This window comes from Struthio camelus, chromosome 9 (genome assembly GCF_040807025.1).
Source record: "Struthio camelus isolate bStrCam1 chromosome 9, bStrCam1.hap1, whole genome shotgun sequence".
Lineage (NCBI taxonomy): Eukaryota > Metazoa > Chordata > Aves > Struthioniformes > Struthionidae > Struthio > Struthio camelus.
In genome coordinates this window covers 21002745-21018259 of record NC_090950.1, presented here as the reverse complement: position 1 = coordinate 21018259, position 15515 = coordinate 21002745, and the positions used below count along the sequence as shown (strand labels likewise).

The 15515-nt window shown below is 52.5% G+C and overlaps 2 protein-coding genes across 2 annotated transcripts; both read right to left on the bottom strand.

Moving 5' to 3' along the window:
• Positions 1-313: 313 nt before the first annotated feature.
• Positions 314-4528, bottom strand: LOC104148857 (cytoskeleton-associated protein 5-like). The gene has a single exon (XM_009682211.2). It carries the CDS (start codon positions 4526-4528, stop codon positions 314-316), a length of 4215 nt encoding a protein of 1404 aa, XP_009680506.2.
• A 7064-nt stretch (positions 4529-11592) lies between these two features.
• On the bottom strand, positions 11593-13246 carry SST (somatostatin). The gene is made up of 2 exons (XM_068954053.1): positions 12991-13246; positions 11593-12100 (listed from the first exon to the last, which is right to left on the bottom strand). Exons 1-2 carry the CDS (start codon positions 13126-13128, stop codon positions 11888-11890), a joined length of 351 nt encoding a protein of 116 aa, XP_068810154.1. The 5' UTR covers positions 13129-13246; the 3' UTR covers positions 11593-11887.
• Positions 13247-15515: the final 2269 nt, after the last annotated feature.

Here is a 15515-nt window from a genome sequence, read left to right as displayed (position 1 = left end):
CTCAAGTACTTCTGCCCCAGTGCTACCTGCCCCCACTTCTTGGCTGTTCAGAAAAACAACAGCAACAGAGTGATCAACCAGCAACTCGGACCAGCTCTTGGGATCTGCAGACCCTGGGGATGTGGGCCCCAATGTGCGATTTCACAGATAACCTACTGGGTATTCATGCTAGAGTTGTTTCTTTATTTTTTAGCTGTTCACGTCATCTGCCCGTTGAGGACTGCGTGGAAGAGGGCTAGCAAGCTCTGAGACCAGTGATAAAACACCCAGCAGCTTGGTTGCTACTCCCGGTGCTACTTCTGCTCGTGGTTCTTCATGTCCTTACGGATCCTGCTGTTGTGCATCTTTGGAAGGGAGGAAGAGGCACGACATCCACATCCCCTGAGGGGAGCTGGCTGGCAGAGGGTCTGCTGTGAACCATCAGGCTCTCAAGTTCATGTTGCTGCTGTCTGGCAAATGGCAGGCTTTCCGGGTGGCAGGATGGTGTCGCCTCCTCCTCATTCGTGATCCCTCCTAGGGTTGCTGTTGGTCTAAGTGGAGATCCTTCCACATGAGGTGATATCCCTGAAGGAGGAGGAGAAATGTGCTCTCTGGTGCCCTGCTTTGTCTGGATGATGGCCAGGCCTTGCTTCACATAGCTCTGCAAAAAGAGGGAGAGGTTTCCTAGGAAAGGCTCCAGCTTTGCCTCGGGGCATTTTTTCTTATATTCATACAACTCCTCTAGACCTTCCCTCAAGCTTTCCTTGGAGCAAATCTTCTGGAAGATGCCCTCCAAGACATCACCTGCTTTGTCCTTTTCAACACCTGCAGTTGCCTGAGGGACCTCCTTCCCTGCCCCTACAGCTGTTTCATTTGCCACCTGATTGGCAGTAGGTCTGGTTACCTTTCGTAGGTAGGCTTCTACCTCGGACTCAGCTGTGTCCTCAATCAGGGTGAGATGGTCCAGGATCCCCACGCCTTCCAGCTTGCACAGAGTGTGCAGCAGAGTTTTCAGAGCCTGCAGTGGGAGTTTGTTTGGGCACTGCCTCATTTTCTCATCTGGGAGAGCCTTCATGAGTATGTGGACATCCAGTAGGATTTCATCCAGGTTGATGGTGCTGATGGTGCCTGGGAGAAGCCGTGTGATCCTCCACAGGCACTTGACCAGCAGGTCAGAGAACTTGTCTGGGCTGCCCTCAGTGGTCAGGTTGTTTTGGAGCAGCTTGAGCAAGGCGCGAAAGATCCTTGTCTGATCAGATTTTTCCAATACCCTCTTCAAGAGGACATTAATGGACTGTATGAGCTTGTGATCTTCCTCCAGGTCCCCCACCAGGGAGTCTAGCATTAAGGTAATGAGACCGTGAATTACATCTTTAAGCACCTCCATGGATGCCTCCTGGGCCAGTCTCTCCTCCTGGAAGACAGACATCATGGTCTGGATGATGCAGCTACACAGCAGAATGCCTTGGTCCTTCCCTATTTTCTCCTCTGCTTCCTTTTGCTGGTGGATAAACTTGAGCTGCTGGAAGGTGGCTTCAAGGAACTGGTTGATGTGTCCAGACATGGCTTCTACTTTGTCATTGTGTCTCAGGATCTCCTCAATTTTTACCATTGCCTGGATGCTGGTGTCAGTGTCATCACTGCTAATGTGACAAATAAGGGAATTAATGGTGAAAGTGATGTTATGACATGTGTTATCAGTGTCTGGGAAGAACGGCAAGGTCTGGGATTCGGGGATGGTGTCTAACTGAATGATACCCTTCCGTTTAAAGCGGTTGGATTTTTTGGTGATCAGCCTGCTCTCATGCTCATCTACATCTGGTGACAGTGTCTGGGGAGCCATGTCTACAGTACCTACACTTCCTCCTTGGGAGCAGGTCAGTTCCAGCTTTGAGGGTGCATCTCCTGCCTGCTGATAGGTGACTTCAGATCTTGTCGTTGAAGCCTGCTGAGGTTTTTCACAGAGATGCTGTGCTGGAGAGACTGCTGGCTTAGTGGGTGTCTGTTCTGCAATTTGTCCAAGCATCTTCATATGTTTTTCAGGAAGATTCCCAACCATTTTGAACATTCCTTCCCCATGAGTTTTGCAGACTATGACCATAATGTTTAAGGCAGCACTGTGAACAGAACTGTTGTCATCTCTCAGGAAGGCAGCTATCCTCTTTAAGGCTTTGCCAGGGCTGGGCTCACATATATCTAGGCCATATACTTCAAGGAGATAACCCACCTCCTCCAGGCATCCTGCCTGCTGCTTAGCATTCTTGGACTTGACCCCTTCCATGAGAAAGCTGAACACCTTGCTGGCTGGATAGACCAGGCATATCCTCTTCAGAACAGCGTGGACCAATTTGAGGACAGCTTCCTTTGACTCTCCCGTCTTCATGACCAGATATGGGAATAAGTAAGAGGCCTCATTCTCCATCAGTTGATACTTTTCTTGGCTCAGCAAGGTTAGCAGCAGATCGAGGTACTCCAGGCTTTTGATAAGCACCCACGTGTTGGTGTCAAAGAAACGCAGGGTCAGCCATTTCAGGATCAGATCCAGGCAGCTGATGACTCCTTCCTTCTCCTTCTCTAAATGCCTTGCCATAATGGACAAGGCTTTGATGTGGTGAGGGAAGCTGGAGTGAAACATTTCTACCCGAAGGCTGTTGGACACACAGGTGCTCATCTGAGCTTTCAGCTGCTCAACGTACCTGCTAGTGGGAACGGTGAAGTTCCACTTCAGCATTTTGCTGCCTTTCTCATCCCTCATTCTCTGCTCCTTCCCCCTTGGGACAATGATGAAGATGGGTCCTAGTTTACTGTCACCGTCCTTCAGGGTGGACCTTATTTGTGCTTCCCCCTCGGCTGCACCCTTGTCTTTTAGGACTGCTCCTCCTGACTTGGGCTCCTTGGGGCCCTGGTTCTCCTCTCCCCTGCTTTTGGGTACAGCCTCTTTAGCTGGTGTTTGTGAAGAAAAGGCTGGTCCTGCAGGTGGTGTGGTTAGGACAGAAGGGGAGGTGGTCCCAGTGGTGACTCCAGGTTGTCTGGAAAGTGATTTAGCAGGAGCAGGAGCAGGAGCAGGAGCGGTGGGTTTGGTCGAGGGACTGGCATTGGCATGCTCTAGTATCGCTAGTACGTGGTCCTTTGCAGCTGCCTTCAGCTGGCTGGTGACTTCGGCCATCTTCTCAAAACCAAGGTGCATTATGAAGAAAGGCAAAGCTGCCTCTGAGGCTGTCTGCACGTACTCACTGCTGTCCTGCAGGCAGGAGTAGAGGTGAGGCACACACTTAAGCAGGTCCGAGGGAGCTGACTGGAGGGTGGGCAGCTGTTCAGCCAACCACTGCACCAGCTCTTGCTTCTGGAAAGGCATTTCCTTCTCCAGATCCTCTGAAAAGTTCTCCGTGTCCAGCCACGCCAGTATGTCGGTCTGTGCAGCCCAGGTGTTCACAGCAGCCAGGGCAGCAGCTCTCATGCTGCTCTTGCTCTTCCTAAAGAGAGCAATGAGGGGAAAGCCCAAGTCTTTCATGTGCTGTTTGATGTTGGAGCCTATGGCTATGGACAATTGCTGGAGGACCCTCAGGGCCAGCTGAACCAGGATGGGGTTGGGGTCACAGAGACAAGCCCTCAGACCTCTTGGAAGCTCTCCTATGTTCGGCTGGATGAATCTGGCACCCTCGAGGATGCCTGCAACCTCTTCCAGGCCCTCCTTTTGTACCTCCCAGTTCTTTTCCTGCAGCTTTGACACCAGCTCTGATGTGATCCTGTCACCAATGTCCACGGCCTCAGTCCTTCTGCGATCCCCTGGGTTCTCCTGGGTCCTGTCATCTGGGCATGGTGTGGGGTTGGCACGACAGGGAATTGGTGGGATCTGCCCTTGCACCTTCTCCAGTTCAGCATTTATCTGGGGAAGAAGAGGCAGCTCTTCATTCTCTATCAGTACTCTCAGTGAGTCTCCCATGTACAGGTAAATAACTCCCAGCAAGGTGATGGCTGATGTCCGCACGTCTGGGTTAACCGCAGCAAGAGCAATCTTCAGGGTGCTGACCAGCATCTTAACCTCCATCCCTGCAAAGCCAAACTCCATAATTGCATTTGCCATCCAGTTCAAGATCATGGACTGGATCCTGGAGTTATTCTGTGAGAAAGCCAATGACATAGCTCTCTTTGCAGTCCAAGGCAATGAACATGCTTCTGCTATAGCTGTCAGGGTTTCTTTTGCATTGCTGCCGCATAACACATCTCCCACCATTTCCACCACATTTTCCAGGACAATTTGAGCAGATGTTCTGGAGAAGTTCCCTTTCTGGGCTAGCAAGGTGATGGTGTGAAGCTTCTTCTGCACCACCTGGAGCTTTGTCTCCTTGCTTCTCCGTGAAAGCAATCTCACCAGGGCTTGGCAGGGTATCTTGCTTTTCTTCATCTCTCTAACAGTGTTCTGAAGGGTATCCATGCTGGAAATTCTCTCTTTCCAGTCACTGCTTTCCAAATGCTGCAAGCAGATTTCAGGGAGAACAGCTGCTGCCTTTTCCTCACACTCTTCTGCTGAGAGCTGCAGTTCAAACATGGTGCTTGGGTCCAGCTTTCCTATTTGCTGTTGGCCTCTGCCCTTCTGGGGATGATCAGACTTCCTTCTAAGGACCTAAACCAGAAGCAAGAGGGTATCATTGGTTGTTCTTCCCCCCCACACCATGTGAAAGAGATGGAGGTGTTGGGGCAGCAGCTTTGGGCCCCTCCTGGCAGGGTGCAGGGCATGCAGAGCACCCACTGGCCATTGTGACATCAGTGCCACCCTGGTGACACCATGCTGGGAACCCACTGCAACTACACATGGTGGCAGAGAGTTTCTCATTGCACTTGGGGGTCTATTGCCTGGAGAATGAGGCTGAGTCCCCCCTCAGGGTTCAGAGGAGAGTGCTACCTTGTTCACCCTGGCCAGCCAGACCCAGGACTGCAAGAGGGAGCTGTTTCTTGCAGCCAGGAACACAAGGCATCAGTGGAGCATCACATCCCACTGTCATTGCCTCCAGTGGGTTGTTTATCCCAGCTATGCAAGATGCTGCCTTGTGATGTGCTAATCAGTCTGGGAATGCCGGGACCAGGCTGCAGTGCCCAGCCTAGCCCCAGGCTCTTGTGGTCCCATGAGTCAGGCGTGGACAGCTTGTATTTATCAGTCATGCTGATTTGTTTCATGCAACACAGCTCTTTGGCAGGGCAGCAAGGAGAGCTGGGTGCTCAGGGCAGTTTCCCCACAGCCCAGAGCTTCTGCTTCCAGAAAACAGGGACTGCCACGCATTGTGTCAGAGCATGACCACGATGGGCCATCTCGTTCCCTAATCCTTTAAATGGATGCAACCCTTCCTCCCTCTGCCTCTGATTAGACTGTGAGGTTTTGGAAAAAATGAGTGAATAAGGAGTTGTTTCAGTGGCTGAACAACAACAACAAAATTACCAAAGGAAAAAAGATTTGGATGGAACCAATTTTTTTAAAGGTTATCACAGGAATAAAAACCACTGGGTTTAATCCTAGATAAAACAGTTCACTTACTTTCAAGTTATTTAACTTTTTTTAACCTATAAAAAAACTGGCAAATTTAACATGAGAAATGCCATTTAGAAATGAAAAGCAGACACTTAATTTGGGGAAAAAAATCTTTGGCAGTGCACCAGCACTGCCTGCGTCCTCGCACAGCTCTGGCCCCTGAAACTGCTGCACCTGGGAAAACTCCTATTTGCAGAAGTCCTGCCTCCAGCCCTGCTCTCTGTGCTGGGGTGTAGTCAGGAGTCTGTACTGCCCCTGGTGCAGAGGAGACCCATCCTGAGTGCCTGCTCCTACAGACAAGAGTATAGACCATAAACAGGACAATCTGTGCTCTTTGGCTCTCTCTGCTGGCTGCAGTGCACCCCATTCTTCAGCGCATCCTCAGCAGGGAGTCCTCCCTCATTGCACCCTCTCAGCAACAGGGTGGTGATGTGGAACAGAGCAGCAGGGAAAGAAATATTGTATTTGAGTCTATGGGAAGATTCACAGACTGTGATGAGCATAAGAAGTAGAATAGGGAAGAAAAGAGGCAGCAGCGAAGGCTTACGAGAGAGCCTCACAAATGTGACAGCTGATTTCCAAGAGTCTCAGCATCCTTTCTTCCTTAAGCCCCAGTCTTGAGTAAAAGAATAGATTTTCCTTGAAGGCAGAATACAGAGCCAGCACTATGTAAGGGAGCTGGGCAGAAAACCTTCTACCTCAGGAGTACAGTGGCACCAAGCTTATTACTGGGGTGTTACGGATTCACTGACCCGGGAGGCGGGGACCTACCTAACAAGGGTTGAGGCAGGAGCAATGGAGGGCTGGGGGCATCTCTCGGTCATCTCCAGGGATAGCTTTGTCTCCACAACAGGACTTGAGACGGAGAACATTTCCTTCCTAAGAGCACGGGAGCATGGCAAACTACGGGCTGCAAGCGAGGACGAGGCGGGGAGCAAGGGCATCAGGAGGGATGCTCTGAAGGTGTCTGCAGCACCACGTCTCTCCCCGCCTGCCCTACAGAGAGCACAGGTGATGAACCAACTCTGGTTTCAGGTGCATCTTTTTGTTGTCTCTCAGGGAATCTTTCCATAGGAGATATGGAGGGCCTTCATGAAACTCTTTTTGTCAGGTGAATGACTTTCAGCTCCATCTGTGTGAACTTGTTTGTCAGATGATGTTGGAAATCTTGGTTCATGGCACAAAGTAGCTTTTTTTCTATCTGTATGAGAAAAAATGAACTTGGTGGTTTTTTTGAGACCCTGTTAGTATTTTGCTTTCTGCGAGTCATTTACAGGGTAAATCTCCTGAGGTCTGGATCCAAAGAGTCTCCTGAGGTACTCACAGCATCTGGCCAAATAGTTATTCTAGGGTATATAATTAGGTGTTGACAAAGGGTACCAAATGATTCCCTAATAAAACAAAGACAAAGGAGAAGAAAATGCTCAGTGTAAAGCAGTTTTATTACATTATTTTGGTGAGAAGCACTCAAAGAATCAGAAGGTTTTCAGAGAAGAGAAAAGTACAGTCTGTTCCTTTATCATAATAACTTTTATTGCCTAGGTATAGCTTTTCGCCCTGGTCAATAAATATCCTGCTGCTTTGTGTTCAGAGAATCAGGGCTCGGTTGCAGCAGCAAGTGCTTCTTTCCAAACACCTGATGCCAGCCCATACAGGAGAGGTGCTGGGAATTTGACAGGATCAAAGGGAAGAAGATTCCTGTGGTGAAAGCAGAGCCCTGGGAATGCGAGACGCTCCTGGCAGCTGCAGATTAGAGCAATGGTGAGTTGGCTCTAATGCTTGCTAGGAGCTACAGAGGCAGCATAAAAGCAAACACAGCGTGGAGCCTCTTATAGTCGGTTCCAGATGCAAGATAGTCAGACTCGAGGCTCCAGGCTCCTGCTCTTTTCAGAGCAGCCTGCTCCAGGCTTGTCTGAGAGCCTCATTCAGCACCGTGCTCGGTAACCAGACAGCAAAGCAATTGGATACATTCGCTCTGAGCGGGGCTTTTTGGGGACTGGAAATATTCAGCTGTGCCACAGCCTAGGATCTGTACTCCTGGATATGGAAATGAGACAGGGCTAGTTCAGAGGCATCATTTCTTGTGATGGTTGTAGAAATAGCTTAAACGAGCCTGGGGGTTTCCTGGAAGTTCAGAGTGAAGTATAGCCACAAAAGCACTGTTGTCAAAGAGAGCTGTTAGCGAGCACAGCGTGCACAGGGATGGGACGGAGCGAGGGTCAGTGTCCCCCTGCAAGTGCTTGACAGTGGCAGTTCTCCCCCGGCTGCTGGGAAAGGCGGCTCCCACTCCGCATTTCCACTACAGAGCTGTGATGGGAAGTAGGTGAGTCACCACATATGCACTAAAGACAGCAGACCTCAGCTGGGATGTACAGCCAAAGGGAGTAACCTGGTGGCAGAGTGGACCCAGGCTATGAAATTTAGACCCCAGACGTATTTCTTGTGGACCACAGTGAGGACCGTTTCAACCTGTCTGTCACCAACTAGCCTTCAAGGATAATGAAAACTTTCCTTTTTCAGCAGTCTGGGCTTCACATAAAAACAAAAAAAAAGTCTCACCTGTTTACTAGGGTGAATGACCCTCCCCGGCATCATTACTAGGAGAGTTTACTTCTGGAGAGGGCTGAAATCCTCACTGACTTCCCATCGGGAGGGATGTCTGTTTCCAGGCCTCATACAATCTTTTCTAGTTTTCATTAAACGCAACTCTTTGGCCGGCGTTTTCAAGCCCTTTTATGTGGTTCCTCACAAACATTTCTCTGCACTGTCTCAGGTGAATCACTGGGCTGAGGATACCTGTGGGAGTGGGGATTGCTCTGGGTCTGCCAGCGACACCAAGTGCAACAGGAGAGATGAATCAGTTCTGCACATACATCACAGCTCCTCACTCCCCCCATCTGGTACATGCTAGGACAGGACAATGCAGAGACCTCACTCAAAAACCTCACTTGAAAACTGCACCCCAGCAGCTCTGGTGCATGAGAGCTAGCCCATTCTTACTTGCTCTCATCCCAGATTTGATCTCAACTAGCAAGAGTCCTCCTGGTCCAAGACACTGTGCAGCAGCTCAGTTTCATGGCTGTGTAGCCAGGGATTAAATATAGCCATTTGATCTCTTTAGCCCATAATTCCCATCTATCAAAGAGAAGCAATACATCTTGCTTTGTCTTACCAGTCTTTTTAGCTCTGCAGGGCAAGGCTGTCTCTTGCATTGTGTTCATGTAGCTCCCAGCACCCAGGATGGCTGGCACTGCTGCAGTGCAATTATATGTGGTGATACTGTACCTTAATGCCTTGGAGGCTGTCTCCCTAACCTCCAGGAGCCCCTGAATTGGCTGAAGTAGCAGGTTTTTCTTTCTGCCGCTGAACTGAAGACATTCACTTGTGCCTGCACCAGTGTATCTTCATTAAACTTTGCAGATGCTGCTGTGCTGTGATGCCAGCTGCATTCCTAAAACAAGCTGGTGTTAGAGCATGTGAATCACTCTGTATTTAGTTCCTGCTTGTGCTTGAGGATCTTCTGCATCCCTGTATGTGATGGGTTTCACTCCAACGATAGGCAGAATTAAACTCCCCTCAAAGCACTGTCTGAGCATAGTGATCAAGAGGAAGAACCTCAGGCAAGTAGCGATCTATTTATATCCCATGAAAGATGGACTCAGTGCATAAGAACACTCAAGCCCTTGGCACCTTCAGCTCCTCTCAGTTCCTCCAGCTCCTGTCTTACGACTCTCTCGGCACTGAAGAATCAGCTGGGTTTTTGGAAGCTCTGGGGAGCCTCTGCCAAGGCATGAATTAGTAGCCAGGGACAGGGAATGCTCTGCTTCAGTGAATCCCTTGCATTCTGCTCCCTTGATGATATGAAGCAGCAAAGGGATCAGGTGTGACCTAGCACTGTTGCTCTCCATTCAAAGAGCTTGTCTCCACACTGTCAAAGGGACTCCCTTTCTCACCCCTCTGCCCTTTCCCAGAGGTGAGTTAACATTGCATCCTCCACAGCTGCACCAGCCCCAAGACTCCAGGGTGTAAAAAACGTGTCCTGTGTACCAGCCACCTCGGGGGTCTTCTCCTGTCCCCCTAAGGGCTATGAGAATCTCTATCCCTTTTTCCAATTTCCAAGATCTCCCAGTCTGCAATGCATCCAGCTCTGGCAAGGAGGGGAGAGCTGTTAACCCCACTGTGCGAGGGGGAGTGGAGCTTCAGGAACAGAGTCAGGGGCTGAATGCGTTTCCCCAGATCACCCTGGGAGGCCCTAGCCCTGCTCTATCCTTCTTGCAAGGAAGGGAGGAGAGGTGGGTCCCACGAGCTACCATGCAGCTCTGATTCCCTCTTTGCTGCAGATCTTGCAGGGGAGGAAATCTGTTGGGGTCTGGTCCAGCACCTGCAGTGGTCCCTGCTGAGAGCTGTCACTGCCCTTTATGCCCACTCCTGGCCCTGGCAGCACGGGGGACTGATGCTCCTGGGACGACCTGGTGGCTCAGGCCAGTGTAACACTTTCCTTCCACCCAGTAGAGTGAAGAGGCAAGAAGAGCCTCTTTCCCATCTGCTTGTCCTCATGCACTGCTGGGCCACCTGCCCGAAGCCCATCCTGTGGGATCCGACAGAGCTGGCAGAAGAGAGCCGGAGAGGAGCAGGATCATGCCGTGGCAAGGCTTTTCCTGCAGTGCAGGAGCAGGCTTCCCCAGCAGCGGTCAGGTGGGAAGGGGGAGCCCTCAGCCCTGCTGGGGCACAGGCAGCAGTCATAGGTGCTCTGCTGCAGGAGGAGAGGGCATCCCCAGGCCTGCCTCTGGTGCTTGGTGGTGCCAATGCCAGCAGCTCCCCTCCCTGTGCATGTCCCCTGCAGCCTTTGCCTGTTGCAGTTTGGCTCAGCCCAGCTGAGTCCTGCTGCGAGAGAGCGCAGCAGGGCTTGGATTTCTGTGCTGACGCTGCTGCAGTTCCCAGCCACAAGGGATCCACCCCCCCCCCCGCACTCAGATGTCACGAACCCCGCCTGTAGGGAAAGGAGTTGCCGACCTGGAATGAAGACAACAGCTCATGATCCATTGAGTATGATGCCCCACAAAGAGCCACGTGCAGCACAGACCAGAAGCAACTTAACCTGTGCTCATCTGGAAGATCTCCCTCCATGCGGGTTTGTGCTCAGCCCACTGCCCAAGAACACTTGTCTTCAAGAACACTTCTTGAAGATCCCCTACTCTTAGCCTTTCTTTCAGAAATGATGGCTACAAAATATTTGTTATCTTTACTCCCTAGTGGTGGATTCTCATCAAAATGACACCTGTCCCACATACAGGTTCATGCTCTGCATCTCTAAATGGCTCATGATTATGTGAGCCACAAACCAGCACGGCTAGAAAGAGAAGAGACTTTCTGGAAAAGGTTGAAGAATTTCTTTTCCTTTGAGAAAGGTAACTCTTTTTCCTCATGTCATCTCCTGCCATTTTGGCCCTTCTAGTGCTGTCTTTAATGATAATGTAGTGCATAAGAAAGCTGCTGCAGCCAATTTACTTGGTGGATAGAGGCCGATAGAAATAAGTTTAACAACCTGGCTCTGCAGGGATGCAAAACATCCCCTTGCACAGTAGGAGAAAGGAAAACTTTCGGAAAGAATTTTAGAAGCCACGTTTGTCAGGGATGTTGCATGAGTAAAACACGACAGGCGAGAAAACATTTTTAGTGTTTGTGGCTGTGGAGGGAATAATGTATGTGTGGGGAAAAACTTCTGCCATGAACCCTTTTTGTGATCCCTGTCACTCATAGTACACAGCTGTGATGTATAGCAGTGTCTCTGGTGATGCAGGTAAATCCTCTAGACTGGAAGGAGGACGGAAGTGCTAGCATTGTGCATTTGACTCAACCACTATTATGTGCATATGATGTCTAAGTTACCACTGTGCCTCTAGGTCCCTTGGGAAAATCCCAGCAAAAAACTTCACTTCAAGAGATATTTTATGAGTGTGCGTGTGTGCGCGCGCGTATGAAGGCTGCACTGCTATTTGCTGTTGCTGCCCAGAGATGGGTGGCATTTCAAAGACAGGCATTTCAGAGAGCTGATTTAGGTTTTTCTCAGTGACCAACAACTCTCAGCATCACCATTTGAAACATAAACTTTATTGCAGCAAAGAATTAAAAATAGTACATCTGAGAGAGTTGCAGAGGGTATGTCATTAAAGAACTAATCAGAAATCACAACTCAAGCAAATTGTGTACAATTGGAACAGAAAGTTTTATTAAAACAACTTGAAATCAAACTCAAATTTTCCTTGTTTGTTTAATTTCACCATAACCGTGGATTGTGTATTTACAGTCTTCGCCTCTTTTGGTGAAGGTTCTGCTCAGGGAAGAAGGCAGGAATGGATGGGGAGGAAAGGTGGGTTTCAAAAGCTAACAGGATGTGAATGTTTTCCAGAAGAAGTTCTTGCAGCCTGCTTTGCGTTCCCGGGGTGCCAAAGCAGGGTTTGAGTTCGCCGAACGCTCCAGCTCCAGTCTCACTTCGTCCTGCTCAGCCCCTCGGGACAAGTCCTCAGACTCCAGAGCTTCATTTTCTGTCTGGCTTGGTTCTGAGAGCAATTCTGCCAAAAAGTACTTGGCCAGTTCCTTCAGGAAAAGAGAGAGAAAGAGGGAGAAGAAAGAATACAGTTAGCGTTTGACTTCAGGGGGCTCAACACTGTTCATCTAAAACACCTTTGCACCAAGATTAGAGACACGCACAACTCAGAAGAGAGAAGTCACATCTTTCCAAACGCAGCCACACCAACAGCTGCTACGCAGCAGCTGCGCCTGCAAAATAAGCCGGAGCAAAAGATCACCAACCACCACCGCCACGCACTGACATCTACCTGGTGTCACAAAGAAACCAATGTCCTGGCCATGGCAGGGAAATAACTCACCCACGCACCACCCTGCCTCCTTTTCCTTGCCCACTGGTCCCGCTCACTGGGCTGAACTCAACAAGGTTGCCATGAGGCTGAACCTTGCTGCTGGTGTGACACGGGGAAGGTCTTTGGGAAAGCCGTTCAACAGGCAAGCGAGTGCAGGTGCCCGTGCTCACAGGGCAGGCTGAGCCGGGGGCACCTTCTCCCTGGGGGCTGTTTTTCCTCTTTCCCGCCAAGCCCTGGTTGCCCTCTTGCCATGGCCCACAACCCTCCCCACCTCCCCTTAGCAGCTGCCTCGGTTCAACATTGTGGAGGAGCCTCCGGAGCTCCACCAGTCTGTGCCCTCTGCCCTGGCCCCGGCTGCTTCTTGGTGCCCACAGCACTGGGCTGGGCAGGGGGGTCCCTCCCTGCCCCCAGCCCGTCCAGCCCAGCTCCCTGCCCGGCAGCTCTGCGCCAGTGCAGCCCTGGCGGGGAGCGGTGTCTGCAGCAGGGAACCGGGGGTCCGGCGGGGAGCCGAGGGGTCTGCAGCGGGGAGCCGGGCGTCTCCGGCGGGGTGGCCAGGAGGTGCCGGGCTGGGGGTCCCCGCAGCCCGCCCCGTCGCGGGGCTCTCACCTGCTTCCCGGCCGCGGCAGCCAGGGACTTCTGCAGGAACTGCCGGAGCCGGGGGTCCGAGGGGGCGGCCGAGACGGTGCCGAGGGCCAGGGCGAGGGAGAGCAGGGCCAGGGCGCACTGGAGGCGGCACGACAGCATCTCGCCGGCGGGTCGGGCGCGGAGAGGCGGCGGCGGGGAGGCGCTGGCGGCTCCGCGGCGGCTCCGGCTCCGGCGTTGGGGATCTCCGGGCCGCCCGGCCGCCTTTATAAACCCTTCTCCTGACGTCAAGGCGGGGGCGCCCCCCTCGCCCCGCGCCGCCGGGGGGTGGGTCCCTGCCCGGGGGCCGGGGGGGGCCGGGGATGCTCCGCGCAGCCGAGGGGCCGGCCCGGCGCCCACGGTGGCCCCCGGGAGCCCCCCGGAGGGTTTTCTTTTTGAAACGCCTCCCTTCCCCCGGTGAGGGGGCTGGTCCCCTCGTCTTCGACCCTGCTCGCCCCCCATCTCCAGCCGCAAGCCCCCTCCCCCGAGTGGTGTGTGTGTGGGGGGGGGGTCTTGGCTGTGCGCAGCCCTCCCCGGGGGTCTGACTCGCCAGCGCGCCTCCTTCCCAGCGGGCTGGGCCCCCGGGGGCTCTGGGGCCAAAGCCCCGAGCTCTCACTGGGCTTCCCATCCCGTCAGTTAAGACGTGTCTGCAGAGTCCGGGAAATGGCAAACGGCCCCCAAACGTCCTATTGAACGAGCATTGGCCCCCGGGGTCTAGCAGGGAGTGAGGGAAGTTGAGTTGCCCCTGATCCTTTCTGCCTCTTGGGCCCCTGAGGGGCTCTCAGCCACCGGCCTTTGCTCATAGCCCCCAGGCCAGCTCTGCCACTGCCGTCCAGGCAGCTCCACTCCCAGCTCACAGCCTGCCGGTGAGTGTCTGGCTCTGAGATATTCTTGCAGCTGAGGAAGAACAGTGCCAAATGGGTGCCTTGGTCAGGCTTGCAGGCTCCCAGCTGAGCCTGCAGGGAACCTGCCCCCTTCCCCCCCCGGAGACCCTCTGGACATTAGATTTGGGGATGTGCCAGATCTGATGGGATAATTAAAGTCCCCCCCGGCTTCCAGCCTGTCCCCATGGGTCAGCTGATGCCCTACTGGGGAAAGCTGCTGTAAGCCCCTGCCACCCTGAAGGCTGCGCGTCTCCAGCCACCTCCCACCCATCCCAGGAGGGGAAAGTTCCCAGGAGGGGAAAGTCAAAAGCTTGTCAGGGTCACTACAGCACAGGTAAGAGCCCAAGTACAGTGCAAGGCTCTCTGGAAATCTCCAAAACGACATTTTCAGTTCATATTCAATAAACTGGTCTTCCCACTCCCAGCTCCCCCCCCCCCCCCCAGACCCTAGTGCTGCTGACTGGGTTTGCTGAGGCTGGGTGCATGGATCATGTATCAAGACATTGCTGCTCTGCTTTAGAGTCCAGCAAGAGCAATTGGTGCTGGCTGCTGGTTAGGAGACTAAGCAGACCTTTGGGCACCGCCCTCCCAACATCATGCCTCTCTTCCTCTGCACAGACACCTGCAGCCACACGTAGCTCTCACCCATTGCCTCCTCTCTGAATCATGGTGTAAATTAATAGGACTCAGGAAAGAGAAAACCTTTCTCTGTTGCCCAGGAAGCCCTGTGGGGCTGATTGACTTGTGCTGCTTTCACAGCCAGCCTTCCTCATGGAGTTACCAGCTGCCTGACCTGAGCAGGACCAAGCCCTGCGCTCCTGGGACTCACTGGATATTGAGGAGGAGCAGAGACGGAAATGGGGAGCAGCACTGGGTTATTTCAGACTCCCTGGTGGCTGCTGAAAGCCATTACCAATTATCCCCTACTACTTCACACACGAGGTGACTTGCCAGCCCTGCACCCTTTTGCTTTTCAGCTTGCCACTCGACAGGGAAGGGGCATGTGGAGCACCCATCACTCCTGGCTGGGGAGGAGTGGTTACCAGCTCCTTAAGCTGCAACAGTTCTGCACTGATTTGTAGCAGGGATCAGTCTGGCATCTGTTTTTCCCAGGATATAGCAATGAGTTGGAGTGCAGACTCAAACTGCTTCATGGGAGGGAAGGACAGTAGTGCTCTGTTTCAGTACCAGCAGGGCCGCTCTGCAAACCAGCATGGACCTGGGAGCTGCAGAAGTTAGCATAGTGTGGGAATGAGCTCTTTGACAGCTTCCTCATCCTCCTTGTTTCTTGCCAGCTTTGTGTGGGGCCAGCTGGACTCAGAGAAGTTGCAGAGGATTTTGTAGAGGTGTGGGATTCAGCTAATCTGAAATGGGCAGGATCTGGGCTGGCCAGCATAGTTGTTTCTAGGATGCTGATATGGTCATACCAATGTAGAAGGGGTGGGATCTCAGACTCAGGCTCTTAGAGGGCTCTCCGAGGTCATTCTTGATGCCCTGCCCAAACCCATACTGCTCTCTGCCCCAATCTTCTCCAGTTACCTGCAGCACCTCTGTCTGTGTGAGTCCAGCCCTGCAAAAGGCTTTCAGCCCAGGTCTGTTCCTTGCTGGTCCTTGTCCTCACCCACC

Coding starts and splice junctions, on each gene's coding strand:
- SST (XM_068954053.1), bottom strand. CDS start 13,128: ATGCTGTCGTGCCGCCTCCAGTGCGCCCTGGCCCTGCTCTCCCTCGCC. Junction 12,101..12,990: donor CTGCCGCGGCCGGGAAGCAG/GTGAGAGCCCCG, acceptor CTTTTCCTGAAG/GAACTGGCCAAGTACTTTTT.
- LOC104148857 (XM_009682211.2), bottom strand. CDS start 4,528: ATGTTTGAACTGCAGCTCTCAGCAGAAGAGTGTGAGGAAAAGGCAGCA.